We start from the raw sequence: 22,108 nt of genomic DNA, 5'->3' as shown, positions 1-22,108 counted from the left end.
GCTGGGCAGAGATTCTAGGCAGAGTAATATCTAGAAATCCTTGGAAGTCAACGAGAGAGGTTGAAAGAGGAGCCCTCAGTGTAAAACCTTGTCTCCTTCCTAGAGTGGTGAGGTTAGATTTAAATGAGATATAGGAGAGTGATTAGCTATACAAGCTCTGGAGTTGGGCAGACCAGTTCAAACCTCAGTTTCAGAACTTACAGCTAAGTGACCTTGGAAAACCTTTCTAACCTCTCTGAACCTGTTTCCCCATCTGTTAAATGGAAACAATAAAAACCATTAGGTTATTTTTTGGATTAGATGAATAATGCATGGAAAGTGCTTTGCATAGTGCTTGGCACATATATGTACTACTATTTTTTTTAAGAGATAGAACCTTACTTAGTCACCCATAGCTCATGTAACCTCAAACTCCTGGACTCAAGTGATCCTCTGTCACTTCAGGCTCCACCATGCCTAATTAAAAAAAAAATTTTTTCTAAAGATAGGGTCTTGCTATGCTGCCCAGGCTGACTGTGTACTAATTGGATGATGTCTATTATTATTGGTTTACTACAGTTGTTAATATTATGCAAAATATCTTTGATCGATAAAGAGCTTCTCCTGGTCCTTTGGGCATGGCTTTCTGAGGTGAAGACAACCTCTGGGATGCTCACCCTGCCCTCTTCCCCTCTCATCCCCATCTGTCCCCTCTGCCACCATGAGGAACATTTTCAAGAGGAACCAAGAGCCTATTGTGGCTCCTGCCACCACCACCGCCACGATGCCCATTGGACCCGTGGACAACTCCACCGAGAGTGGGAGTGCTGGGGAGAGCCAGGAGGACATGTTTGCCAAACTGGAGAAGTTCTTCAATGAGATTAACAAGATTCCCTGTGAGTGTCCCTGGTGGCTGAGAGGGTGGGGCAAGGCTAGAGTCTGGGAGAGGTGAAGAAGGGGATATCCCAGTGGGGATACCACTGGGATGCGATTGGCTGGGCTCTTTCCTAATGCTTAGATTTCAGGCTGGGTTTTTGGAGAGCCCCTGCAGGAATCGGGGAGGGGAAAGTAGGGTCTGCCATTAATGTGGCAAACAAGGGGATTTATGTGCATCAACTTCTCAGGGAAAGAAAAATTCTCATAACTTAAAAAACTTTCTAAAGATGAAACCAAAAGGCGATGAAAAATTATGAAACAGAAGTCACTATTCAAGTTTGCCAATAATACTTTGAAATTTATTTTGGAAGATAGAAAATAAAAGCCCTCTCTGCTTTTGCATTTCTAGCAGAGGCTGTATAGGAGACACCAGAGATGCAGATTAAGGGGGAGCAGCCACACTGGTGGGAGATGGTGCTTCAGAACCACAGAGAGCAGCCCAGGACCCAACCCCAGTTGGGTTTTGCAAAGCCCGGCAGTAGTCTAGGTCTAGACTCAATCTTAAGTCCACTCCATGGACCCACAGCTGGAGCGGCAAATGGAAACCACCCAAAACCTTGTGGACTCCTACATGGCCATTGTCAACAAGACTGTGTGGGACCTCATAGTTGGTTTCATGCCCAAGACCGTCATGCATGTCATGATCAACAACGTGCATGCACCACCTCATAGGGGCAGGGGGCTCCTGTGGCACTGGGGATGCAGGTGGCCATGTTGGCCTGGGGGAGATGCTGACCAGCCTTATGGGACCAGGTTCAGGGAGGGAGGCACAGTCCAGACCAGAGCTGTCTCACAGAACTATAACGTGGGACTAGGGACAGTGGTCCATGCCTGTAATCCCAGCACTTTGGGAGGCCAAGGTAGGAGGATAGCTTGAGCCCAGGAGTTCGAGACTAGCTTGGGCAACATAGTGAGACCTGGTCTCTACATAAAAATTTTAAAAATAGCTAGGCTTGGTGATGGCACGTGCCTATAGTCTTAGCTATTCAACAGGCTGACATTGGAGGATCACTTTGAGCCCAAGAGGTTGAGGCTACAGTGAGTGGTGATCTTGCTCACTGTACTCCAGCCCAGCAACAGAGCGAGATCCTATCTCCAAAAAACATTTTTAAAAAACTGAGTAGACAGGTGTCCTGGTGGCATGATAGGTCCTGGGTCCCCTCCCAGATCTGTGACCTTGGACAGATGACTTTTCCTCTGGACCTCAGTGTCCCTATCTGAGTGAGAAAAGGGCGGTGGGGCGGCAGATCTTTGAGTCTAAGCGGTGTAGAAGCCGCGTGTGCAAAGCCATACTCAGGGCTCCAAGTCCAGCACACTGTCCCAGCACAGGCATCAGGCCAGCACATGCATCAGGTCCCAACCTCCTTCCCTCTTTGCCCCCTCTCAGACCAAGGAGTTCTATTATCAGAGTTGCTGTCCAACCTGTACTTGCATGGGAACCAGAACACGCTGATGGAGGAGTCGGCAGAACAGGCACAGTGGCGAGATGAGATGCTGTGCATGTACCACGTGCTGAAGGAGGTGCTCAGCATCATCGGTGACATCAACACAACCACCATCAGCACGCACATGGGGGCCCGTGGACAACTCCTGGCTGCAGGTGCAGAGCGTCCTTGCCAGATGCAGGTACCAGGGCTGGCCCCCATGGCCCCAAAGCTCCCCAGCCCCCATGGCTGAGACTGGGGGCTCTTGGAACAGGCTCCGTGCCCAAGCTGGCAGATGTGGGTGGTCTCTGGAGCCGTCAGGGAGCTCATGGTTTATGGTGTAAGGGCTGAGAGCTTGGAGGGGGTTGTGTGTGGGGCTGTACTCTGAGGTGGCCAGAGGCCCAGGAATGTCATCCTGGGCATGCCATGCCTTTTGTGCTGTCTGAGCCATGCTGCCAGGGTGGGGCATCCAGCTCCCAGCCTGGATGCCTTGGAGTGCTGAGAGCCAAATCCACTGCAGAGCAGGGGTGATAAGGGTCCCACCTCCTCTATCTGTCGGCAAAACAGGGGTGATCTAGGATAAAACCTCGAGAGTCCCATACACACGGTCAACCCAAAACACACCTCACAGGTCAGGTAGGGGCACACAGCCCCCTTCCCTCCCTCCCAGGTACCATCATAGCTACTAGCATGTGACTGAAGGCAGGGTCCCTGGGCCCCACTGAAGCACTACCACCAGCCAGCAGGCTCACGCACCTTGGCTTGTTGCTCCTAGAGGTTGGCCCTGCTGTTCAGCCGAGAGGAGCACCGTGCCTGCTGGCCCAGCTGAGCTCTGCCCAGCAAGCCCACCCACATCCCTTGCCATGGTCTCCCTCTTCTTTCCCTGGGAGGAAGGACCCAGCCTCACCTATGGGACCTGCAATCTCCAACAAGCTGAGGCTCCCCTCTTAGACTTATAAGTTTACAGCCAGTGGCATCTGGCTGCCTGCCCACCCTGCCTCCCCCAAGGTCCCTTCAGAGGGTCCTGAGCTTCCTGACCACCCAGAGGGGGCTCCGGCGATCACTCCAACCATCCATCCCATTTACCTTCATCATCCTTGTTCAAGCAATGTTCCTTCTGTCAGGCCTGGTGGCTGTTACATTGGGCTCCCCAAGGTGAGAAGTGGCCCTGGACCAGTTGGTTGGAAGACAGGTTGGAAGACGACTTGGAAGACAAGTTGGTTGGTGACCAGAGAAGAGGGAAGCCCAAAGGGGCCGAGCGTTGGTCTGACCTGTGGGTACACTGCCAGGGTGCAATGGAAGAGGCCAGCATGTGTGGGGTGAGGAGGGCCGCCACAGTCCCCAGGCACTACCTGTGAAGCTCCGGCTCCTCCCTCCATCTTCCTCCCCTTTCCCTTCCAGCCCCTCTTTTCCAGGAACCTTGCCACACCCGCACCTGCGCCCTCCCCTCTCTGGTCTCCCCACAGCTGCTGTGGCACACCTGTGCTCTGCACTTGCCTCACCAGCTCTCTGCTCCCTTTTCTCTCTCCTGTCTTCTCTCTGCTTTCTCTCCAACTGCCAGCCGATCGGGTCAGGCAAGTCCATCCCATCCTGAGAGCCCCACGCCCCCCTTCGACCTCTAAACAGATCCCTTCTCTTCTCGGAGGCCTGCCTTTCCAAGCCTGCCTGGGCGGCTGTTCTGTGACTTGGCAGCGGCTCCCCCAGCCCCAAAGCCAGCCCCCTTCATCTGTGACTTAGTCTGTTGTAGTGGTGAGCTGACACATCCAGGTGTGACCGTTGTGAAAACTTGTGCCCCCCTCTGTGGTATGCCCTCGCATTGTTCTGTAAATATCTATAGATACCCATACACACACACACACACACACACACACACACACACACACACCCCTACACCTACATGTGGCCAACGGCCTCGCCTCTAGTGCTGGGAATCAGTCACCGTGCTGTCCTCTTGGAGTCTTGTGGCCCAACAAGAGAAAGCTGTCCCCTGACATTGCCCCTCCAAAGTGCAAGACCTCCGGTGAGTCGCCCTGTCACGCCTGGCCTATGGAGAGTCAGCCCCCGCCATCCCTCCCGCCCCCCCACCAAGCATGGGAGTGCTGTGCAGGCAGCTGTGTGGCCTGACAGTCTCTACCAGTCCTGCTGTCCCTTGGCTGAGAATCAAACCCATTTCTGGATGACGGGGAAGTGTGTCCTCTGCTGGCTGTGTTCTCTGTGGAGCTCAGGGGAGGGGAAAGGCCAAGCCATTTTTAGGGTGCTGTTTGGAGGGGTGAAAAGGTCATACCCTTTCCAAGGGACACTTTTCCTGGAAAGCCCCTGGAACTTAGCTGGCTCTTGTCCTGTGAAGCCGGCTCTGGCCACCAGGGGGCAGGGCCACGAACTCAGCCCGGAGGGAGCCTGCCGGGCAGCCAGCACTCTGGAGGGACAGAGAGAACAGGCCACCAGGTGCAGATAGGGGAGGGAGGCAAGGGGACGGAAGGGAAGATGCCTGGGGTGGGTGGAAATCAGTGCCCTTAGGTGCTGGTACCTGTCTTCCTGGCCACCGCTAGATCAGGCTTCTGAGCCTGTTGGCTGTCAGGGCTGGACTGCGCCCCATAGACTACATGGCAGTCCCCTTGGAATCCCCCAGGCGCCACCAGGCAGCACACAGGTAACACGCCTGGAAGGTCCCCAACAGCCTAGCTGGACATGCTCAAGACACTCTGGGACTCCTTGTTTGGTGGCACAAACTCCAGGACCCAGTGAGGGAAACGGAAACACACCAGGCCGAGCAGTATGGCTAAATCCGTTTATTCCAAAATAAAAAGCAAAATAAACAGGAGTCGCATCACCAGGGAGCCACGACCCCATCCCCACCTACTTCCTCTGTCCTATGCTAGCAATAAATAAGTTTCCCAGCCACAAATAATTATTACAACCTCCTCCCCATGTGCCAGCTCCAACCTCAGCTAGGTATGACACAGGGGCGGCCCTACCCTCTGGAATATACAAAACCTTACACAGACACAATGTGTACACCGGGGAACGGGGGCCACCCCAGCAGCCCGTGCCTTCGCCTGGTCCACAGTTAGCCCCACTGTCCTGCCTCTCTGAATAAGAAGGTGGGAGCCCCCCTGAGGGAAAAGTTGCTATGGTGAGAGTAAGGGGGGCATCAGGCCTCCTCCAAACAAACCAACTCCACCAGCCTCTGGCTCTTAAATAACAATCATCATCATCCAGAAATTTAGGGACTCAGCCCTGGTCAAGGTGGCAAAGGGTCTGTTTGTCTTTCCCCATTAAACAGAGGTCTTGTCCTGCTACCCTAATTGTAAAGGGGTGCCTGGGAAGGGGTGGTAGGGACATGGTGGCGGTGGAGACTCCAGCCCCACTTCTCCAGGCTTTGCTGACAGGGGCCTGCTTTTAATTTTTATTTTTATTCCATGACTTTAAAAAAAAAATCCCGTAACTTCTTTTTCATAATTTTTTTGTAACTTTTCATAATACTGTTTTCTACTTTTTTCCCACAAGTGTTTTTGCCACAACGTTTTTACATTTTTTATCCCATAATTTTTCACCCCATAACTTTTTCTAACCCCATAACCTTTTACATCTTGTGTTCTTTTGAGAAACACTTGCATAGTTATATTACAACTTTGTAAAAATGAAACACATTATCTCATGCCAAGCATGCCCAGCATTTGCACAGTATCAGTACCTTTAATACTATAGTTTTCAAGAAACGCAAAATAAAATTTCAGGCAAAAACAACACATTGAAACAACTTAATAATTTATTACATTACAGTGGCATCACACCAGCAGTCAATAAGGCCACTCTAGGGAAAAATCTTTCAGTATTTCCATGACACATTCTGTTTACAATAATTCATAAACTGATAAAATTCATTCTAAGAAAACTTGGCAAATAAAACTTTGGACTGGAATTGGCATTTCTTTCTCTGCTTTTCGTTCCCACCATTTCTTTCTTTTATACTACAGTATTCATATTTTAAAATGTTTTCAATTATTTCAGAACATTAAGATAGCAGTTACATTTTTTAATAGTTATATTATTTTAAAATGACTCTTTAAGATAAAGTTTTAGAGAAACTATATTATGGATAGGGCTGATTTACATTTTCAAATTTTCTAAAATCAGCTTTTGTTTTAGAGCTGATTTTTTTTTTCATTTCTGGAAAATTATCAGGTTTAATCAAATACTTTTAAAATGATTATTATATATTGCCATCTTTAAATAGGTGTTTTGATTCTTCCTACAGAAATTAAAATGTATTCAGTGGAACTCACATTTTAAAATTTATGTTTCTGATGAACTCTAACATTCCAATGTTGCCTTCTAAGCAAACTGAAAGCTGCCTTATACTGAATGAGGAAGAGCACAAATACTCGGCTGAATGAGGTATCGCAAAAGACTGCATGCACTTTGGAGAAAGACTTAAGTTATTGTCATACAATTTCCATTCTTTTTAGCGTTTTCTTAAATATATGACAAATGCCTACACAAAGAGTGGTATTTCAGTCAATATAGTAAATTCATTTTCCAGACTGACCTTCAGCTTAAATATGCCAGTGTGTGATTTAATCCATAGGCACCTCATGAACACATTATTGTCAGATTGGTTACAGATGTTAAACGCTATCCGAAGGTCATTCCTAGTCACTGATATTTATCAGGGTAAAAGTGAAGTGATTTCAACGATAAAAGTACCTTTGAAATAATTTATCAATGTATTAGATAAACCCAGTTTCAGAATGATAAAAGAAAAAACGTTAGACCAAATAATGTGGCTGATTAACAGTGGTCCGATTTCTAGCCCGAGGGTTTAAAATGCTCTTAAAGTAAGTGTCTTTAAACTGAACTCAAAGAATGCAAAAGCGGCAAGTTCAGAAAATAAAAGGCCAGAACAGGACTTTAAGTGCATTTTAAACCCACGGGCTAGAAATCGGACCACTGTTAATGAGCCGCATTATTTGGTCTAACATTTTTTCTTTATCATTCTGAAACTGGGTTTATCTAATACATTGATACATTCATACAATTTGGAAGAGTCAGTTGAAGTCACAAGGACCGAATATTGGCACCCTTTCAGTGAATGCCAGCAAATCTGTTATTCCATCAGTAAAATCGTATTGTTGCTCTCCTGTTAATGTCATATTTATAGAAGTATCATGAGGATGCCAAATGCTAAAAATGGAGATGATCTAGTAACTAGAAATCCCCACCGCAGGGAGCACACACACCTATCTCCCTGCATCCTAACAATGTGATGTGTTTTGGAACACAGACATTAGAACTTCATGAAGTTTTAACTGTTGAGTCTTTCCCAAGCATCATCAAGTTATGATTTAGGCAATATATGACTGAAATGCATTCATTCATCATGCATAGGCACAATCACATAAATACTGTACAAAATATGTCCCTGACTGAAACCCAGAGGTACAAAAACATATTTCACTTTGTAAAGAAGTTTGTGAGAAAATATAACTCTGTGATTGTATAGACACATTTCCTGATAATACATTGACATTCACAAACAGTAGATTGCACTGCAGTTTGTACACATTTTAAGTTGCATAAACTTCTCCTTGATTTTCAAAGATAGTATAATACCGTCTACTAAAACTCCTTTTTGTTTCAACTAAGTATCTCACATATATTAGTTTATAATAATGTTTCTATTATTTTTTAAAGTGTTTTCCATTCAAAGAAAAAGAAGTAAATTCCTATGTCAGAGTAACCAAGGTGGCTGAAGAATAGGTATTAGCCAAAGAGGTCTAGATGGTAAAATCAATCTTCAAGCCTCAAAGAATCTCCGTGAACAGAGAGGAATGCCAGGTGTCACACAGCTTTCCTTCACTCTAATTCATTCTTGACTAGAGCCTGTATGCCTGTTCCAGGGACATTTGAGCTCGTAAAGGATTTCTTATGATCTTCACTAAATACATCAAGAGGAATGCCAACCAGTGCCCTTTTGTGTACTGGGGCATGTAGTCATGTGATTAAAACAGGTAACATGAACTCTGACTTTAAAATGTATTGTAGATACAAATGCTCTAAGCTAGGAAAGGTTTTCCACATCCACAGCCAATGATGGGAACCTTTCATTCCTCAGAAATAAGCCCTTTTTAGGTCATCGAAAAAGAGTGCAACTGCTGCAGCTCATGATGCAATATCTTCATGAGCCCAGAGCACATACAAATCCTAAGGGAACCACCATAATACACCGCTAATTCCTGGCACCGGAACAGATGAAACACACTCTATCCTGGACATACCTGCCAGAGGAGGCCACTTTCCTCTTCTGTGAGATTTAAAAAGCTCCCCCAAAAGGTTTCACTCCCATCACCAATACACAGAAAATGGAGGAAAGGCTGTTTCCAGTTCTTGGCCTTTAAACAACTCTAAATGTCAGTACTCATAGTGGCATATTACAAAGTAATAAACGGTGCACACTTGGGGGCAAACTACATATTGAGCTAACGAAGAGCTCACTGTGATTAAGATTAGATCAAACAACAGCAGAACATAGGCAAATTTTGTCTGAATGCTGTAGTGAATATACATGCTGCAATAACATTAAAAAAGCATGGCAGCCTATTCCAAACCAGCGAGAACAGTTCTGGGCAAAGGGTGGGTCTTTGTGTGTTTGAACTCCCACCACGTAAGGGCAAACTCGATATGCATGCTAATGACCTACAATTATGAAATTAAAAAAGAAAAATGCTAAAGGATGCCAGAGTGAACATCAGTGAGAGCCACAGAGACCCACTCTCTTTCAACTTTTTACGAATAAACTTAAACTATAAATTAGAAACACAAATAATCATGAGTGACTCTAACATTCAAAGGAAGTAAATGAATTGTGTAGGAGATTAACCCCATAACTTGGTTTCCTATTTAAAAATTTCTTGAGCAGCTTTTTGATGATGGTGATGTTTATCTCCTTCTTCTTGGCAGCCAAGCCCAGCAAAAGAACGGCACACAGCAGTTGCTGCCCAAGCCTGGGTGCTCCTGGTGGTCCTGCACGATCGGCTGTGCAGTAGGCTTGTCAAGGAGAGGATCCTCCCTGGCCTCTCCTTGGGCAGAGGAGGTGAGGCTCACCTCACAAAGATCTTTGGAGAGAGGGAGGCAGGGATCTCAGCACAGTGGGAGCCCCCCTCTTCCTGCCTGCCCACCCCGCCTGAGGGCTCTACTCACCACCATGCTTGTCTGCAGCCCCAAGCTCTTGGGGGGCTGGGGCTCCTGGACTGGGCTCAGCAGCAGGGTTCTGGGCAGCGGCCAGGAATTTTCTGTGCCCATTGTTGTAGTTGCTGGAAGCCGCAATACCATCTGCTGCATCTCCAGCAGCTTCACCTGGAGGGAGGGGTGCTCAGCTGCCATGCCGCTGCCTGCACCCACCCTCACCCCCACCCCCACCCCCACCCCCACCCCCACAGAGATGTTGCACACCCTACCTTCATCTCCTCCCTGAGCTCCAGCCTGATGGTGTCCTCCTCCCAGTGCCGCATCTTTGGCACGGCCCCCTGGTTCTGATAAAAGGTGATGGATTTTCCTGCGGGAGGACAGGGCTCAGACGCTGGGGCCCCTTCGACGGCCCTGCAGCTCCCCCTGCCGTGCCCTGGCCTCCCACTCACTGATGGCATCTCTCTCGCCAGTGGTGGATGAAGCAAAGTTCTTTTTTCTTCACCAGCTCACTCAGGTCTGCCTTCTCCTCCAGGTGGTCCATAAAGCTGCTCTGGAGCCAAAATATTGCAGTCACATCTCGGCAGCGACCTGCCCTCAGGTGGCATTTTCAAGTCATGGAGAAGGCGGAGGTGAGTCCTGGCATGGGCCAGCTTCTCCATGACCTCCTGCAGGGCCCAGTGGGTCTCCCCACTCACAGACTTGCCCCCAGGCCCTGGGGCTCCAGGGCCTCTGGCCACCTCTGGCTCCTTCTGAGCCGAGGCCACCGGGTGAGCCAGGCGCTGGCAGCACACCCTCTGCTCTTTCACCTGCTCTTGTAACTGTGCCTGCTTCTCCTGGGCACTAGCTCCAGAGGACTTGAGAAATGCCACCTGAGGGCAAGATGTGAGCATTCTTCTAGGGGCATACACAGAAGAAATGGGGCAGAGAGGTGGAGCGCAGCCCCTTCCCTTGGGGCCTCAGAGAGTGCACCTGTTGGCCACAGGTGAAATGGTGTCTGACCACTGGCTCTCGGAAGGGGTGAGGGTCCAGAGAAATCAGAAGGCAGGGAAACGAAGAGCATTAAGGGGTCTTGGAGGCACCACAGAGGAAGGTGGCAAAATGGGTGCAGGGGGAGTCAGGCTCACCATGGCCTCCCTGTTCTCCAGGTCCTCTGGGACACTCGGCACGGGCTGAGGTGCCTCCTCCCCCTCACTGTCCAGATGTTCTCCTCCGTGCCCTGTGGGGGGTGGCCAGAGGGGTCTTCAGACAACCCAACAAGGGAGGTACTGTGGGCCCACCTCTACCTCCACCCTCACTGTGTAACCCTGAGCCAGCCCCTCCCCAGAGAGCAATGAGCTGTTGTTCTTTATTTTTACTTTTAAGAATCAAGATCTTGCTATTCCGCCCATGCACACTCCCACTACTGGTCGATGTGGGAGTTCTGACCTGCTCCCTTTCTGACCTTGGCCAGTTCAGCCATCCCTAGGCAACTTGGTGATCCCCCGCTCACAGGAGGTCACCACACTGATGCCGAACTTAGTGCAGGCACCCGGTCGGCATAATGACCAGCTGTTCTAAAGGTCTCTTCCAACTCCTCAATCCTATGCTGCTAGCAGTCCCCCCTTCCTCCTGGGGCTCTCTCCTCTTCCTCTGAGCGGTCTCCCGTACCTTCCCCAGGGAGAGCCATGAGGCTCAGCTGGGCTGTTAGCTGCTGGTTCTGCTGGCTGGCAGCTTCCAGGCGCTCCTAAGGGGCCAGGAAAGAGTGAGAAGGGATGGAGTTTACCAGGTCGTCCCCCTCACAGCCCCATCCTCGGCAGCTCCCTCCCATGGGTCTCCTGCAACTTTTGGCAGGCCATCTCGGCCACTGCCTTGCCCCAAGCTTCCTGCTGCTGCAGCTGGTTCATTAGCTGGGTCTGTTGCAGTCACTGCCTGTACAGCGCCTCCTTCTCACAGGTCAGCTGCTGATAGGCGGCCACCTGCTGCTGATAGGTGGCCACGGACTGCTGCAGGTGACCCAGGTAATGGTCTGGCTGCTGCTGCAGACTCTGAGCCTCTTGGCTCTTCAGCTCCACCTGCAGGAAGACCCTGGGTGTGAGGGCACGTGGTGGCTGGTTTCCAGATTCTGGGCCCATTAATACGGTAGCGGTAGCGAGGGCACTGTGGGGCTCTGTCAGCTACCCAGGCCCCTGTCCCCTTACTCCAGGCCTAAGTGACTGCCTCCCTTTCCTAGAACCCCATGCCTCCTTCCCCAGCCTCAAATCTCATACCCTCTTCTCATTTAATCCTCAGCACCTCTGTAAGGAAAATGCTAACTTCCCTTTGAAGTTAAAGAAACAGAGACTTAGAGATGCAAAGTACTTGAATGGTGACCAGTGGAACCGAGGCTGGAATCCAGTTTTAATCTAAGGAGTCTTTTTGTTTTGTTTTCAGACAAGAGTGTCACTCTGTGGCCCAGGCTGGAGTGCAGTGGTGCAACCTCAGCTCACTGCAACCTCCACCTCCTGGGTTGAAGCAATTCTCATGCCTCAGCCTCCCGAGTAGGTGGAATTACAGGCATGCGCCACAATGCCCTGCTAATTTTTTTTTTTTTTTTTTTTTTTTTTAATTTTAGCAGAGATGAGGTTTTACCACATTGGCCAGGCTGATCTCAAACTCCCGACCTCAAGCGATTCTCCTGCCTCAGCCTCCCAAAGTGCTGGGATTATAGGCATGAGCCACTGCACCTGGTATAAGGAGCCTGTTATAGCACTGTCTCTTCCCCTGTGATTGGGGGCTCCATGCCTCTAGCTGGGATGATGATGTCCAGACCTGAGAGGAGCCCAGGGCTACCCACCTTTAAAAGTCAGAGGCAGGAAGCAAGAAACAGTCACAGGACTGCCCTGGGGGGGTGCTGTGGTCACCAGCCCCCAGGCTGGAAGCTGCCTCTGGCCTGGCACCTCCCCTCCCAAGAGGCTGCTGCCCGCCTCCCAGCCCTTCTTGGATGGGGTGGAGGTTTCCGTCTCCTTCACCTCACCAAGCTTCTCCTGTAGCTCCTTTACTTGCTGCTCCAACTGCAGTGCGCTCTTGTTCTCATTGTTCTGGACAGCGAGAAGCAATCGGCAGCCACCCACTGCAGCTGGAGACCCCAGAACTTGGTGTCTGCCTCCCATGGCACTGGGAAGGCTGGAGGCAGGTTAGAAAAATCACCCCCTCTCCCACAGCCACCTGGCTCACAGGTGCCTTTAGAAGTAACCTTTCACGTGAGGGCTACACTGCCCCATTTTAGAGGTGGGGAAACAAAGGCCCGGAGGGCTAGGGAGGAGGGCAGGCTCCCCAGTTTGGGCAACGCACCGGCTCCTCAAAGACGCTCTGTGGCTTGGCCAGCTGCTGAAGCTTCTCATGCTGCTCCTGAAGCCTCTCCTCCTGCTTCCGAAGCCTCTCTTCCTGCTCCCGAATCCTCTCTTCTTGTCGCCGGTTCAGGAGACTTATGTGCTGATTGTTTTTGACCTGGGCCTGGAGCTCTCCTGCCACTCTCTCTAGTTCCTTCCTCAGGTGCTGCAGCTCCACCTCAGAGGGCACTGCTGGGGGCTCCGGGGGCAAGGGTTCAGCTGAGAAAGGAAGCAGATAATAAGGGCCTCTGGATTCTCGAAAAAGAAAAACCCCCCTCTTGGCGCACAGCTCCTCTCAGGCTCCTCAAACTTGGCCTCACTGCTAATGATTCCTCGCACCCAGATGGTAGCCAGTCTTCCAAAGCACTTTCAGAGAAAGAGCACTGCGGGTGGCTGACAACGGGCCCTCTTTGCTGATGGGGACACTGACACACTGAGACTCATTGAGATGACAAGACTCGCCGTCTCCTGGCACAGATCTCTTTCCCTCTGCCTCAAAGCCCTTCCATCCACCCACCTCCCTGGGGCATTCTAAGCCACCCTCACAGCCCTCTGATGCCAGTCCTGCTCCCAGGTCATGCCAGCCCCATCTTACCCATCTGGTTTTTAAGTTCGGACAAGCTCCTCTCCAGCTCCTCTACCCGATGAGTATAATGCTCCTTCTCTGTCTTCAGTGTGTAAACCTGCCCAAAGCACAGGGGGAAAGGGCCCTGGAGAGAGGGGCTGGTGGCTGGACAGGCTGCCCTCTCCCTCTCTGCCCCCACCTCCACAAAGCCCAGACCCATGACCACCTCTGGCTCTACTATTCCCATTTTACAGATGCCCAGAAAGATCCAGGGACCTATCTAATGTGGGGGGGCTGAAGGGTCAGATCTCACCTCCTGCGACATTTTTCTCATCCTCTGCTGCCACAGGGCCCTCTCTCCTTTTATACGATCAGCATACTCATCTTTTTCTAATTGGACTTGTTCAAATGACTTCTTCAACTGCAAGAATGGGCACAGAAGTTAGGAAGGGCTGTCACTGGTCCTCACCTGCTCCTGGCCACCTGGGGTCATCGTCCTTCCACATCCCTCCCTCGGAAAACCTCACCTGTGTCAGCTGCACTTTCAGTAGTGCCTGCTCCCGCACGGACTGCTCTAACCACCACTCCGTACGTGCTTTGCTGCGGCTGGACAACTGGATGGTGAAGAGTGAGAAGTTTCAATCTGGAGAGCCTGGGCATTTCCACACAGTGCCCCTTAAAGGGGCTAGGGCTAGGCCCAGTATACAACTCGGTCAGTAAAGATCAAGGCATTTCCCAGCCCGTGGTCTGGTTTTTAAAAGAACACAGTAAAGTTGGAACGGACAGGGAATGAGATTGAATTTATAGCTGGCTAACAGAGGCCCAGAGAGATCAGATAATATTGCTACTGTTATTACTGTTATTATTACCACTGTTTGAACCTTTGTGGAATGCTTCACCAGGTACCGTGCTAATAATCCCATTTAATCCTCGCAACCACCATAGGAGACAGTTACTATGATTCCCTCTATTGTGGAGATGAAAAAACATGGAGTATTTGAGGTTAAGTGCTTGCCTAAGTTCACTTAGGCAGAGCTGGGATATAAACACCCAGGTCTATCCAATTCTCTAAGCCCATTTTTCTTGCTGGGGATGGGGGCACAGATAGGAAGGGGAAAATTAATCTTTTGTTCACTTTTTGAAAGGATGATACATTCACATAGTCCAAAACTCAGAAGGTACAGAAGGGAAGTATCTCCCAGCCATCTTGTTGCTCTCTCCTGAATTTTTTATGAACGCTTGCAGACATGTTTTATGTATATTATCATAGTATGTACACACACACACACACCCACACACATGCACGCGTTTCCTCTTTCTACAGAAATGGTAACATACTAAAGGTACTCTTCTGTACCTTCACAGTACAAGTACCGAATACCCCACCTAGGACTTGCCCAAGACCACAGCCAGGTAAGGGCGGGGCAGGCACTTGGCCTCCAAGCTCTGCGTCCAGTGCTCACTCCGCACAGTGCCCCCCAACTCACCCACAGCAGCTGACTCGGCCCCAGGCTGCCACTAAAAACCATACAAAAAAGTAGCAAGAAATGGCCATGCTGCCTTCTGGGCAGGACATGCCATCCTGCAGAAGGGACCTTTAGGCTCACTCCTCCATCTGCAAAACCAGGCTCCCAGGGGATGGGGCAGGTGGCTGGACTCACCTGGTTTGCCGCCTTCTTCTCTGTGGCGATGACAGCAGAGAGAATCCTCTCTAACTCTCCTTCACACTGCATTGAATGTTGCAGGCGGACAGCCAGGTCCTTGGACTCTTCTGTAATGAGAGAGTTGAGATGGGGCCCAAAGGACTCCCCCTGAAGACCTGTCAAAGTGCCAGGTTGAAGGATGACAGGGTGCCCAGATTCCCACCTTCAAAGTATCTGAGAGAACGTTCCATGTGGTACAGGTCTGTATTTAGTTCTTCCTTCTGTATGATCGATGTCTGGATTTGACCCTTTGGGAGAAAAGCCAAGCAAGTGCTGAAAGAGAAGGAAAGAAACCTTCTCCGGAGGACAGGAGGAAACCGCACACCCTCCACTCACCTGTAGCTCCCTTTCGGCTTTCTGTCTGTTGTTGTTTGCTTTCTTTTCCTATAGGAAGAGGAAGACAGAGCTCATACCAGGGGGAGGCAGAGATGGCACAGCAAGAGACATGCCCCCAGAATGCCACCAATGCCCCAGGACAGGCCCACCCATGGGACCAGGTTATCAGGGGCCCTGTGGGGATGGGGTGGAATCTGAGGGGTGAGGCTTCTTCCCCAGGCTGGGAGTGGGTGAGACGAGACTGGGGCCTCTATGTCTGAGTGCCCCCCAAACCCAGCAGTCATGTCGCGAGGAAACGAAATCACGTTACTTCTTCCAGCTGATGTTCCACTTGCTTCTTCTGTTGTTTCTGTGGGGAGAGTCAAATAAGGTGATGGAGGGTGGCCCCCTCAACTCTATTTCCCAGACCAGGAAGCGGTAGGCAGGGGCCAGGAATGGATTTTAAAGGCAAAGTTCTCAGACATAATGGGAACACAAACTGGTAAACTCTTCTCAAGCTCCCAAGGACAGAGGATTTGGGTCTTTGTTGGCTTTTGCCCACAGCCACAGAACTCAAAGTCTGAATCTGGAATCTCTTGAGAGGACAGCAACATAAACCTCTAGAGATGGAGTTTCAGAAAGGCCCCTCCTTCTGGCAGCTTGTGATTTAGAAAAGTGGGTTCATTCAATAAACACTTACTGAGCACGTATGGACCAGGTACGGTTCTTCACAGCAGATAAAGGATGGAAAAGGACAGACAGGAGCCCTTAGCCCTGAGGTTTCCATTCTCGGGGGCCTTTAAATCTCAGACTCGAGAGCTAACAGAGACCTTTGATACTCACTACCTCCTCTGGAAACACGAGCCCAAAAAGGAGAGGTGGCTTGTCCAGAATCAAAGAGCAAATTAGGGACTGAGTCATGGCAGAAATACGGGGCCCTTGACAACCAGTCAGGCTAGCACTTCCCCAGGAGGCAACAACCCCAGGGCGTGTGTAGCAAGGACTCGAGCAGGGGTGTCTGGAGAGGAGAGAGTCGGCAAAGAGGGCAGCAAAAGAAGAGCCATGCTGCATGCTCTGGGGTCCCTCCAGGTGAGGCCTGGGCACCCAAGCTCCCTATTTGTCCCGGGCACCAGGGACCCCCAGCCCCTTTCTTCAGGGCCCCAAGGGGAAACTGGAGCCCAGGATTGGCAGCGTGGAATCAGGGGACCCCACCGGACTCTTACCAAAGATTTGATGGTTTTCTTCAGCCGACTGATTTTGACGGACGTTGAATCCAGGACTACTGCTCGTTCTTGGCACGGGCTCTGAGGTGCATGCAGAGAGGAGGAGGTGGAGCAGGAGTAGGGGGAGAGGTAGAGAGAACGATCGTTAGGGCTGGGGTGTGTGGGCTGTCTCAGCTGGCAGAGGGGCACCCAGTCCCACCTGGAGGAGGAGGTTGGAGGGTTGACCCGAAGGGTCACTGCACCTCCACCCAGAGCCTCTTACCTCCAGATCTTTCAGGGTAGCAGATGATGTAGGGCCTTCCCTGTGGAAACCTGTCGCTGACTACAAGAGATGAGAGTGCACATGGAGATGTTCTGTCCCCCACAGTGTCTGAGCCCTCTGACTTCCTTTCTTCCCCATCAACTGGCAACATTTTCTTTTCTGCCTATCTTGGACCTTTTGTCCCATAACTCCTTTGTGCCAACTTCTCTCATGGTTCTTATCTCCCCACCATCCCATCCTGGGGCCCCTTCAGTGACTCCTGATGGCAAGTGGCTGTTCCCATTGTCCTGGTTTCCCCTTGAGACTGGGGATGAGGAAAATCAAACCATATCCTGGGTGTCCTGAGTGTTTACAGCAGGCCATGTACTAGGGATTAACATAAAAACAACAATAACAAATCTCATTTAAACTTCACAAATGGAAGTGAAACAATACCACCTCTATTATACAGATGTGAAAACAGAGGCCCAATGAGGTCAAGCAACTTGCCCTAAATCATATCCCTAGCAGAGCAGATGGAGAGGCAGGATTCAAACCCAGAATTCCTATTCTTTTTTGAGACAGAGTCTTGCTCTGTCACCAGGCCGGAGTGCGGTGGCATGATCTTGGCCACTGCAAGCTCCACCTCCCAGGTTCACACCATTCTCTTGCCTCAGCCTTCTGAGTAGCTGGGACTACAGGCACACGCTACCACGCGTGGCTAATGTTTTTGTATTTTTAGTAGAGACAGGGTTTCACCGTGTTAACCAGGATGGTCTCGATCTCCTGACCTCATGATCCGCCTGTCTTGGCCTCCCAATGTGCTAGGATTACAGGCGTGGGCCACCACACCCGGCTAAAGCCAGAATTCTTAACCAGTACCCAGCAGTCCATCCACAATCTTAAGAATTACCCTCTATTGCCCCTTGGGCCCCCTGTCCCCAGAAGCCTGGTCAGCCAAGACTCACATCCCCAGGTGGCTGGCAACCACCAGAAGTGGCTGTCTCAGGGATACTGCCATTTGTTTTTCGGTTCCTGTTGGTTCCTGCTGGAACTCTAGGGCTGTTTTTCTGCCAATATTCTTTTAACTGTTGGAAAGAAGAGCAGTAATATTCATGAGAACCGTCAGCCCCTACAGCCACATCCTCCTTTACAGTTTTTACAAAATACACTTACACATCATCTGATTTAATGACACCAACAACTGTACAAGGTGTTGTCACACTCATTTAGCGACTGAGAAGGATTGCTATCATGGCTAGAAAAAAAAAAAAGGCAATACTGGAACTTTGAAACTCAGTCTTCTGACTCCAAGCTCTGAGGTTTTGCCAAGAATCAGCAGCTGCCGGGGACCAAAACCAGAGGCAGAGGTAGAAAAGTAAACATTAAGTAGGCAGGAACTGTATGCCCTGTGGTTTAGTCGTGCATCCTCACACGTCTGTTAGTGTGAAGAAGTGCACCAGTACCTCTCAAACTTTTCTATCAATGTGTCCTCATGGCAGAAGGCAGCCTTTCTCTTAAATCAGAATTCATCAGAAAGAGGACAACCCAAGCCTCATTTCAGAGAGAGGTCTGGTATACTCTTAGAAACCTATGTGACTGTCATCCCTAAGTACATTCATGTTTTTTCTCTTGATCTCAAGAGAATCAAGGGAAACTGACGCTTCAGAACGATGTCCCACATTTATCCTGTGGCACTCCAAGTACCCAAGGTTGAGATAATATGAGGAAGATTCAAGGTGTCAAGTTCAGTTTCCCAAGATCTATTCCACAGAAGATGAGCAAATGTCACTTCAGAGACCACTGACTGAAGGAGAGTCTGGTCCCAGAACCATGGAGAATTAGAATATGAGGTGGAGAACTCAGAAAAAAATGTTAAAATCTCTCTGGAAAGTAGAAGCCTGGGAGAAAACCAAATCAAACCCATTCTCTCATTGCCACCCAGAGATACTGTCAATGTTTTGAGTTCATGGGGGAAGTGCAGGCTTTTCCCACCGTCAACATCTGTAAGGGAGTGAGGCAGCCTGGAACCTCTTGCTCCTAGGTCCCATAGTCTCCATTCCCCTTCCAGCTGGAAATTTGTGCTGTGACCAGAGGAACCAGAAACGGGGTGAGAACGCTTAGGGGACTGGGTCGTAAGGTCAAAGGCCAGTCTTGCAGTAACGGCAGTTACTAGGTGGGCTGTGACATCACAACATTCCACTCCTCCTGGTCGGGGGGAGGGACCATGTCAGCACCATGTCCAAGTCGCCGCTCCACGATGGGGGAGGGAAGCACAGGGTTGGGACCCAGCTCCTTGGAGACGCCAGCACAAAGAACCCAGGGAGGTCAACCTTGAGGCAGCAGGAGGGGAGGGCAGAGTTGGCAGCAGGGAGTCCCAGGAGTCACCAGTCCAAAGTCACCCAGGGATGACTGGCGAGGGTGGGGCCTGGCTCCTTGGAGATGAGAGCCCAAAGAGCCCAAGGAGATCAAGCTTGGGGCGGCAGGAGATGAGGGCCCAGTAACGGAGCGGGAAGCCCCAGGAGTCACCCACCCAAAGTCACCCTAGGGTGATTGGCGAGGGCAAGGACTGGGCTGCTTTCTGAAGGGGTGGGGCTGACTGACAAAACTTTGGTGGGGGTAGCCCAAGGCACCGGGGTTGGGGGGACCAGTCCAGTGTGCCTCAGGAGTCGTATAGACTCTGGCAGGGGTCTTGTCATCAGAGGGGATCTGTGGCTGGGTTGAGGGGCTATGACCTAGTGCGTTGTTACCTTTTTCTTGGCTGCAGCCAATTTGTTGTGTTGAGTTTCTTCTGCCATCGCAGGTTGGGGAGGGAGGAAGGGTTGGGGAGGGAGGAAGGGTTGGGGTCACAGCAGCAAAATCTCAGTAAGCACCGATCAATGCTTCCAGTCACCTACCAGACAGCTGTGTGACTGAGCCAGAGGAGGCGTAACCAGGGCCCCAGTAGAATGCGGAATAGGGGCGTGGCCTTAATGCTCCAAGCCCATTGGTCAATGAGAAAGATGAAAGGGCAAGGGGGCGTGGCCAGACAGCAGCGTGTCCAGAGGGCCCTGTGACTCACAAGGAAAGCTGCCCATGGCAACCGCTCTCCCCACCCACTCTAAGAGAGCGGAGAGGCCTCCCACTCTGGAAGAGAAGAGGGGCCGGCTTTTGCTTTAAAAGCTTTAAACCTTTAAAAAATATATGTGTGTATACTTTATATATATGTGTGTCCGTGTGTGTGTATCTATGTTTTTCTCCATAGTTGTCTTCATTATCCAGCTTCTATGCAAGGTCTATGATTTTGGCCTATATTTTTCATCTTTGATTACAGTACAAAAATTACCAGTATTACCTTAACTGAGATACAGATCCTATAAAAATGGAAAATGCATAGCATGCTTGATGATTAATGAAGCAGACTATATTATCCAACATTCTAATAAGATAAAATCATCACAATGATTTCTCTTTTTTGGAAAAATGTTTCTCTTATTCTCCTACGTTTTCGTTAAGTTTTTTTTTCTTAAACAAGAAACATGTCTAATATCTGTAAAAACACAAAGCTTTTGGGCCGGGTGCAGGGGCTCATGCCTGTAATTCCAGGACTTTGAGAGCCCAAGGTGGGTGGATCATGAGGTCAGGAGATCGAGACCATCCTGGCTAACACGGTGAAACCCCATCCCTATTAAAAATACAAAAAAGGCCGGATGTGGTGGCAGGCAGCTGTAGTCTCAGCTACTTGGGAGGCTGAGGCAGGAGAATGACATGAACCCCCGAGGTGGAGCTTGCAGTGAGCCAAGATCATGCCGCTGCACTCCAGCCTGGGCTACAGAGCAAGACTCCATCTTAATTAATTAATTAATTAATTAATAAAAATAAAAAATTAATAGTAAGAGCAATGTGAACAAAAGATGCAATAAAATAATTTAGAAAGTACAAACTATTAAAAAGTAGATTTTAAAACTTGTGCAACAAAGTCAAACAGCAGCCAACGAAAATGTATACCCTTACACGTTTCTTTAAAAAGCAATTTAAATTACATTGATCCACTAAACTAGGAAAAGCAAAACAAACAAAAAGGGGGAATAATTAAGACCCAAGGAAAAAGGAAAAAGAAAAACCACTAGATTTAAAAAATAAAACTAAAGGAGGATTCTTTCAAAAGACTGAGATAATAAAACAGTCAAGCCTCTGATAAGTAATCAAGAGAAAGAAAACTTTGAAGAGAAAAGGGCATATAGCCACATGTGAATATGATGCAAAAAGTGAAAACTTTACACATCTTTACAACACATTAGAAGTATGGATGACATGTTCATCTTTTTTTTTTTTTTGAGACGGAGTCTCACTCTGTCACCCACGCTGGAGTGCAGTGGCGTGATCTTGGCTCACTGCAAGCTCCGCCTCCCGGGTTCACAACATTCTCCTGCCTCAACCTCCCGAGTAGCTGGGACTACAGGCGCCCGCCACCACGCCTGGCTAATTTTTTGTATTTTGGCTTAGTAGAGACGGGGTTTCACCATGTTAGCCAGGATGGTCTCGATCTCCTGACCTCGTGATCCACCCGCCTCAGCCTCCCAAAGTGCTGGGATTACAGACATGAGCCATCGCACCCGGCCAAAGTGTTCATTTTTTTTTTAAGCACCTACAGTTACGAAAACTAACTGAAGAAGTGGGAAATCTGGAGACCAATACGCAGAAGAAGGAAAAAGACAAAGACTCATCCTCCAAATTGGATATTTATTTAAACCAGAATTCGTCAGCCTCAGCAATACTGATACATTGGGCCAGATAATTCTTTGTGGAGGGTTCTCCTGGTGTGTTGTCGGACATTTAGTAACATTCCCTCTACCCACAGAATGCCAATGAGACCTCCCGACCATGACCAGTTGTGACCACAAAAATGTCTCCAGATATTTCCAAACGTCCCATAGGAGGCAAAATACTCCCGCAGTTGAAAATTACTGTGTAAACCAGATCTACATCCTAGATCTTAGAAAAAAGATGTAAAGCTTCCCAACTCAGCCCTGCATACCCTTGATACTGAAATGAAATAACAGCCTTAAAGGAAACAAACAAAACTATAACCTTATTTAATACAGAAGTAAAAATGCAAAAATAAATCACCATAGCCATTCTAACAGTGTTTATTATAGGAATGCAAAGATAATTCAAAATTAGGAAAATTTCATCAGGCAATTCACA

At 49.3% G+C, this 22,108-nt stretch overlaps 2 protein-coding genes across 3 annotated transcripts; one reads left to right on the top strand and one right to left on the bottom strand.

The window, feature by feature from the left end:
* The first annotated feature begins 653 nt into the window (after positions 1–653).
* Positions 654–3,697, top strand: LOC134756434 (uncharacterized). The gene is made up of 3 exons (XM_063698733.1): positions 654–875; positions 2,303–2,541; positions 3,464–3,697. Exons 1-3 carry the CDS (start codon positions 701–703, stop codon positions 3,695–3,697), a joined length of 648 nt encoding a protein of 215 aa, XP_063554803.1. The 5' UTR covers positions 654–700.
* Positions 3,698–6,090: 2,393 nt separating this feature from the next.
* On the bottom strand, positions 6,091–20,479 carry LOC129527175 (golgin subfamily A member 8N-like). 2 transcript variants are annotated; one of them, XM_063698442.1, is made up of 19 exons: positions 19,672–20,479; positions 17,890–18,009; positions 16,943–17,002; positions 16,681–16,761; positions 15,789–15,827; positions 15,479–15,526; positions 15,306–15,390; positions 15,101–15,210; positions 13,967–14,053; positions 13,753–13,860; positions 13,470–13,557; positions 12,837–13,093; positions 12,504–12,583; positions 11,175–11,251; positions 10,652–10,743; positions 9,977–10,077; positions 9,797–9,894; positions 9,540–9,695; positions 6,091–9,454 (listed from the first exon to the last, which is right to left on the bottom strand). In XM_063698442.1, exons 1-19 carry the CDS (start codon positions 19,717–19,719, stop codon positions 9,279–9,281), a joined length of 1,911 nt encoding a protein of 636 aa, XP_063554512.1. In that variant the 5' UTR covers positions 19,720–20,479; the 3' UTR covers positions 6,091–9,278. The 2 variants fall into 2 exon arrangements, with proteins under 2 accessions (XP_063554512.1, XP_055219961.2); XM_055363986.2 differs by lacking the exon at positions 12,504–12,583 and having other exon boundaries at positions 11,175–11,250; positions 19,672–20,474.
* Between the last annotated feature and the right edge of the window lie 1,629 nt (positions 20,480–22,108).

Source organism: Gorilla gorilla, chromosome 16 (assembly GCF_029281585.2).
Source record: "Gorilla gorilla gorilla isolate KB3781 chromosome 16, NHGRI_mGorGor1-v2.1_pri, whole genome shotgun sequence".
Lineage (NCBI taxonomy): Eukaryota > Metazoa > Chordata > Mammalia > Primates > Hominidae > Gorilla > Gorilla gorilla.
This window is presented reverse-complemented; position numbering and strand designations above follow the sequence as displayed.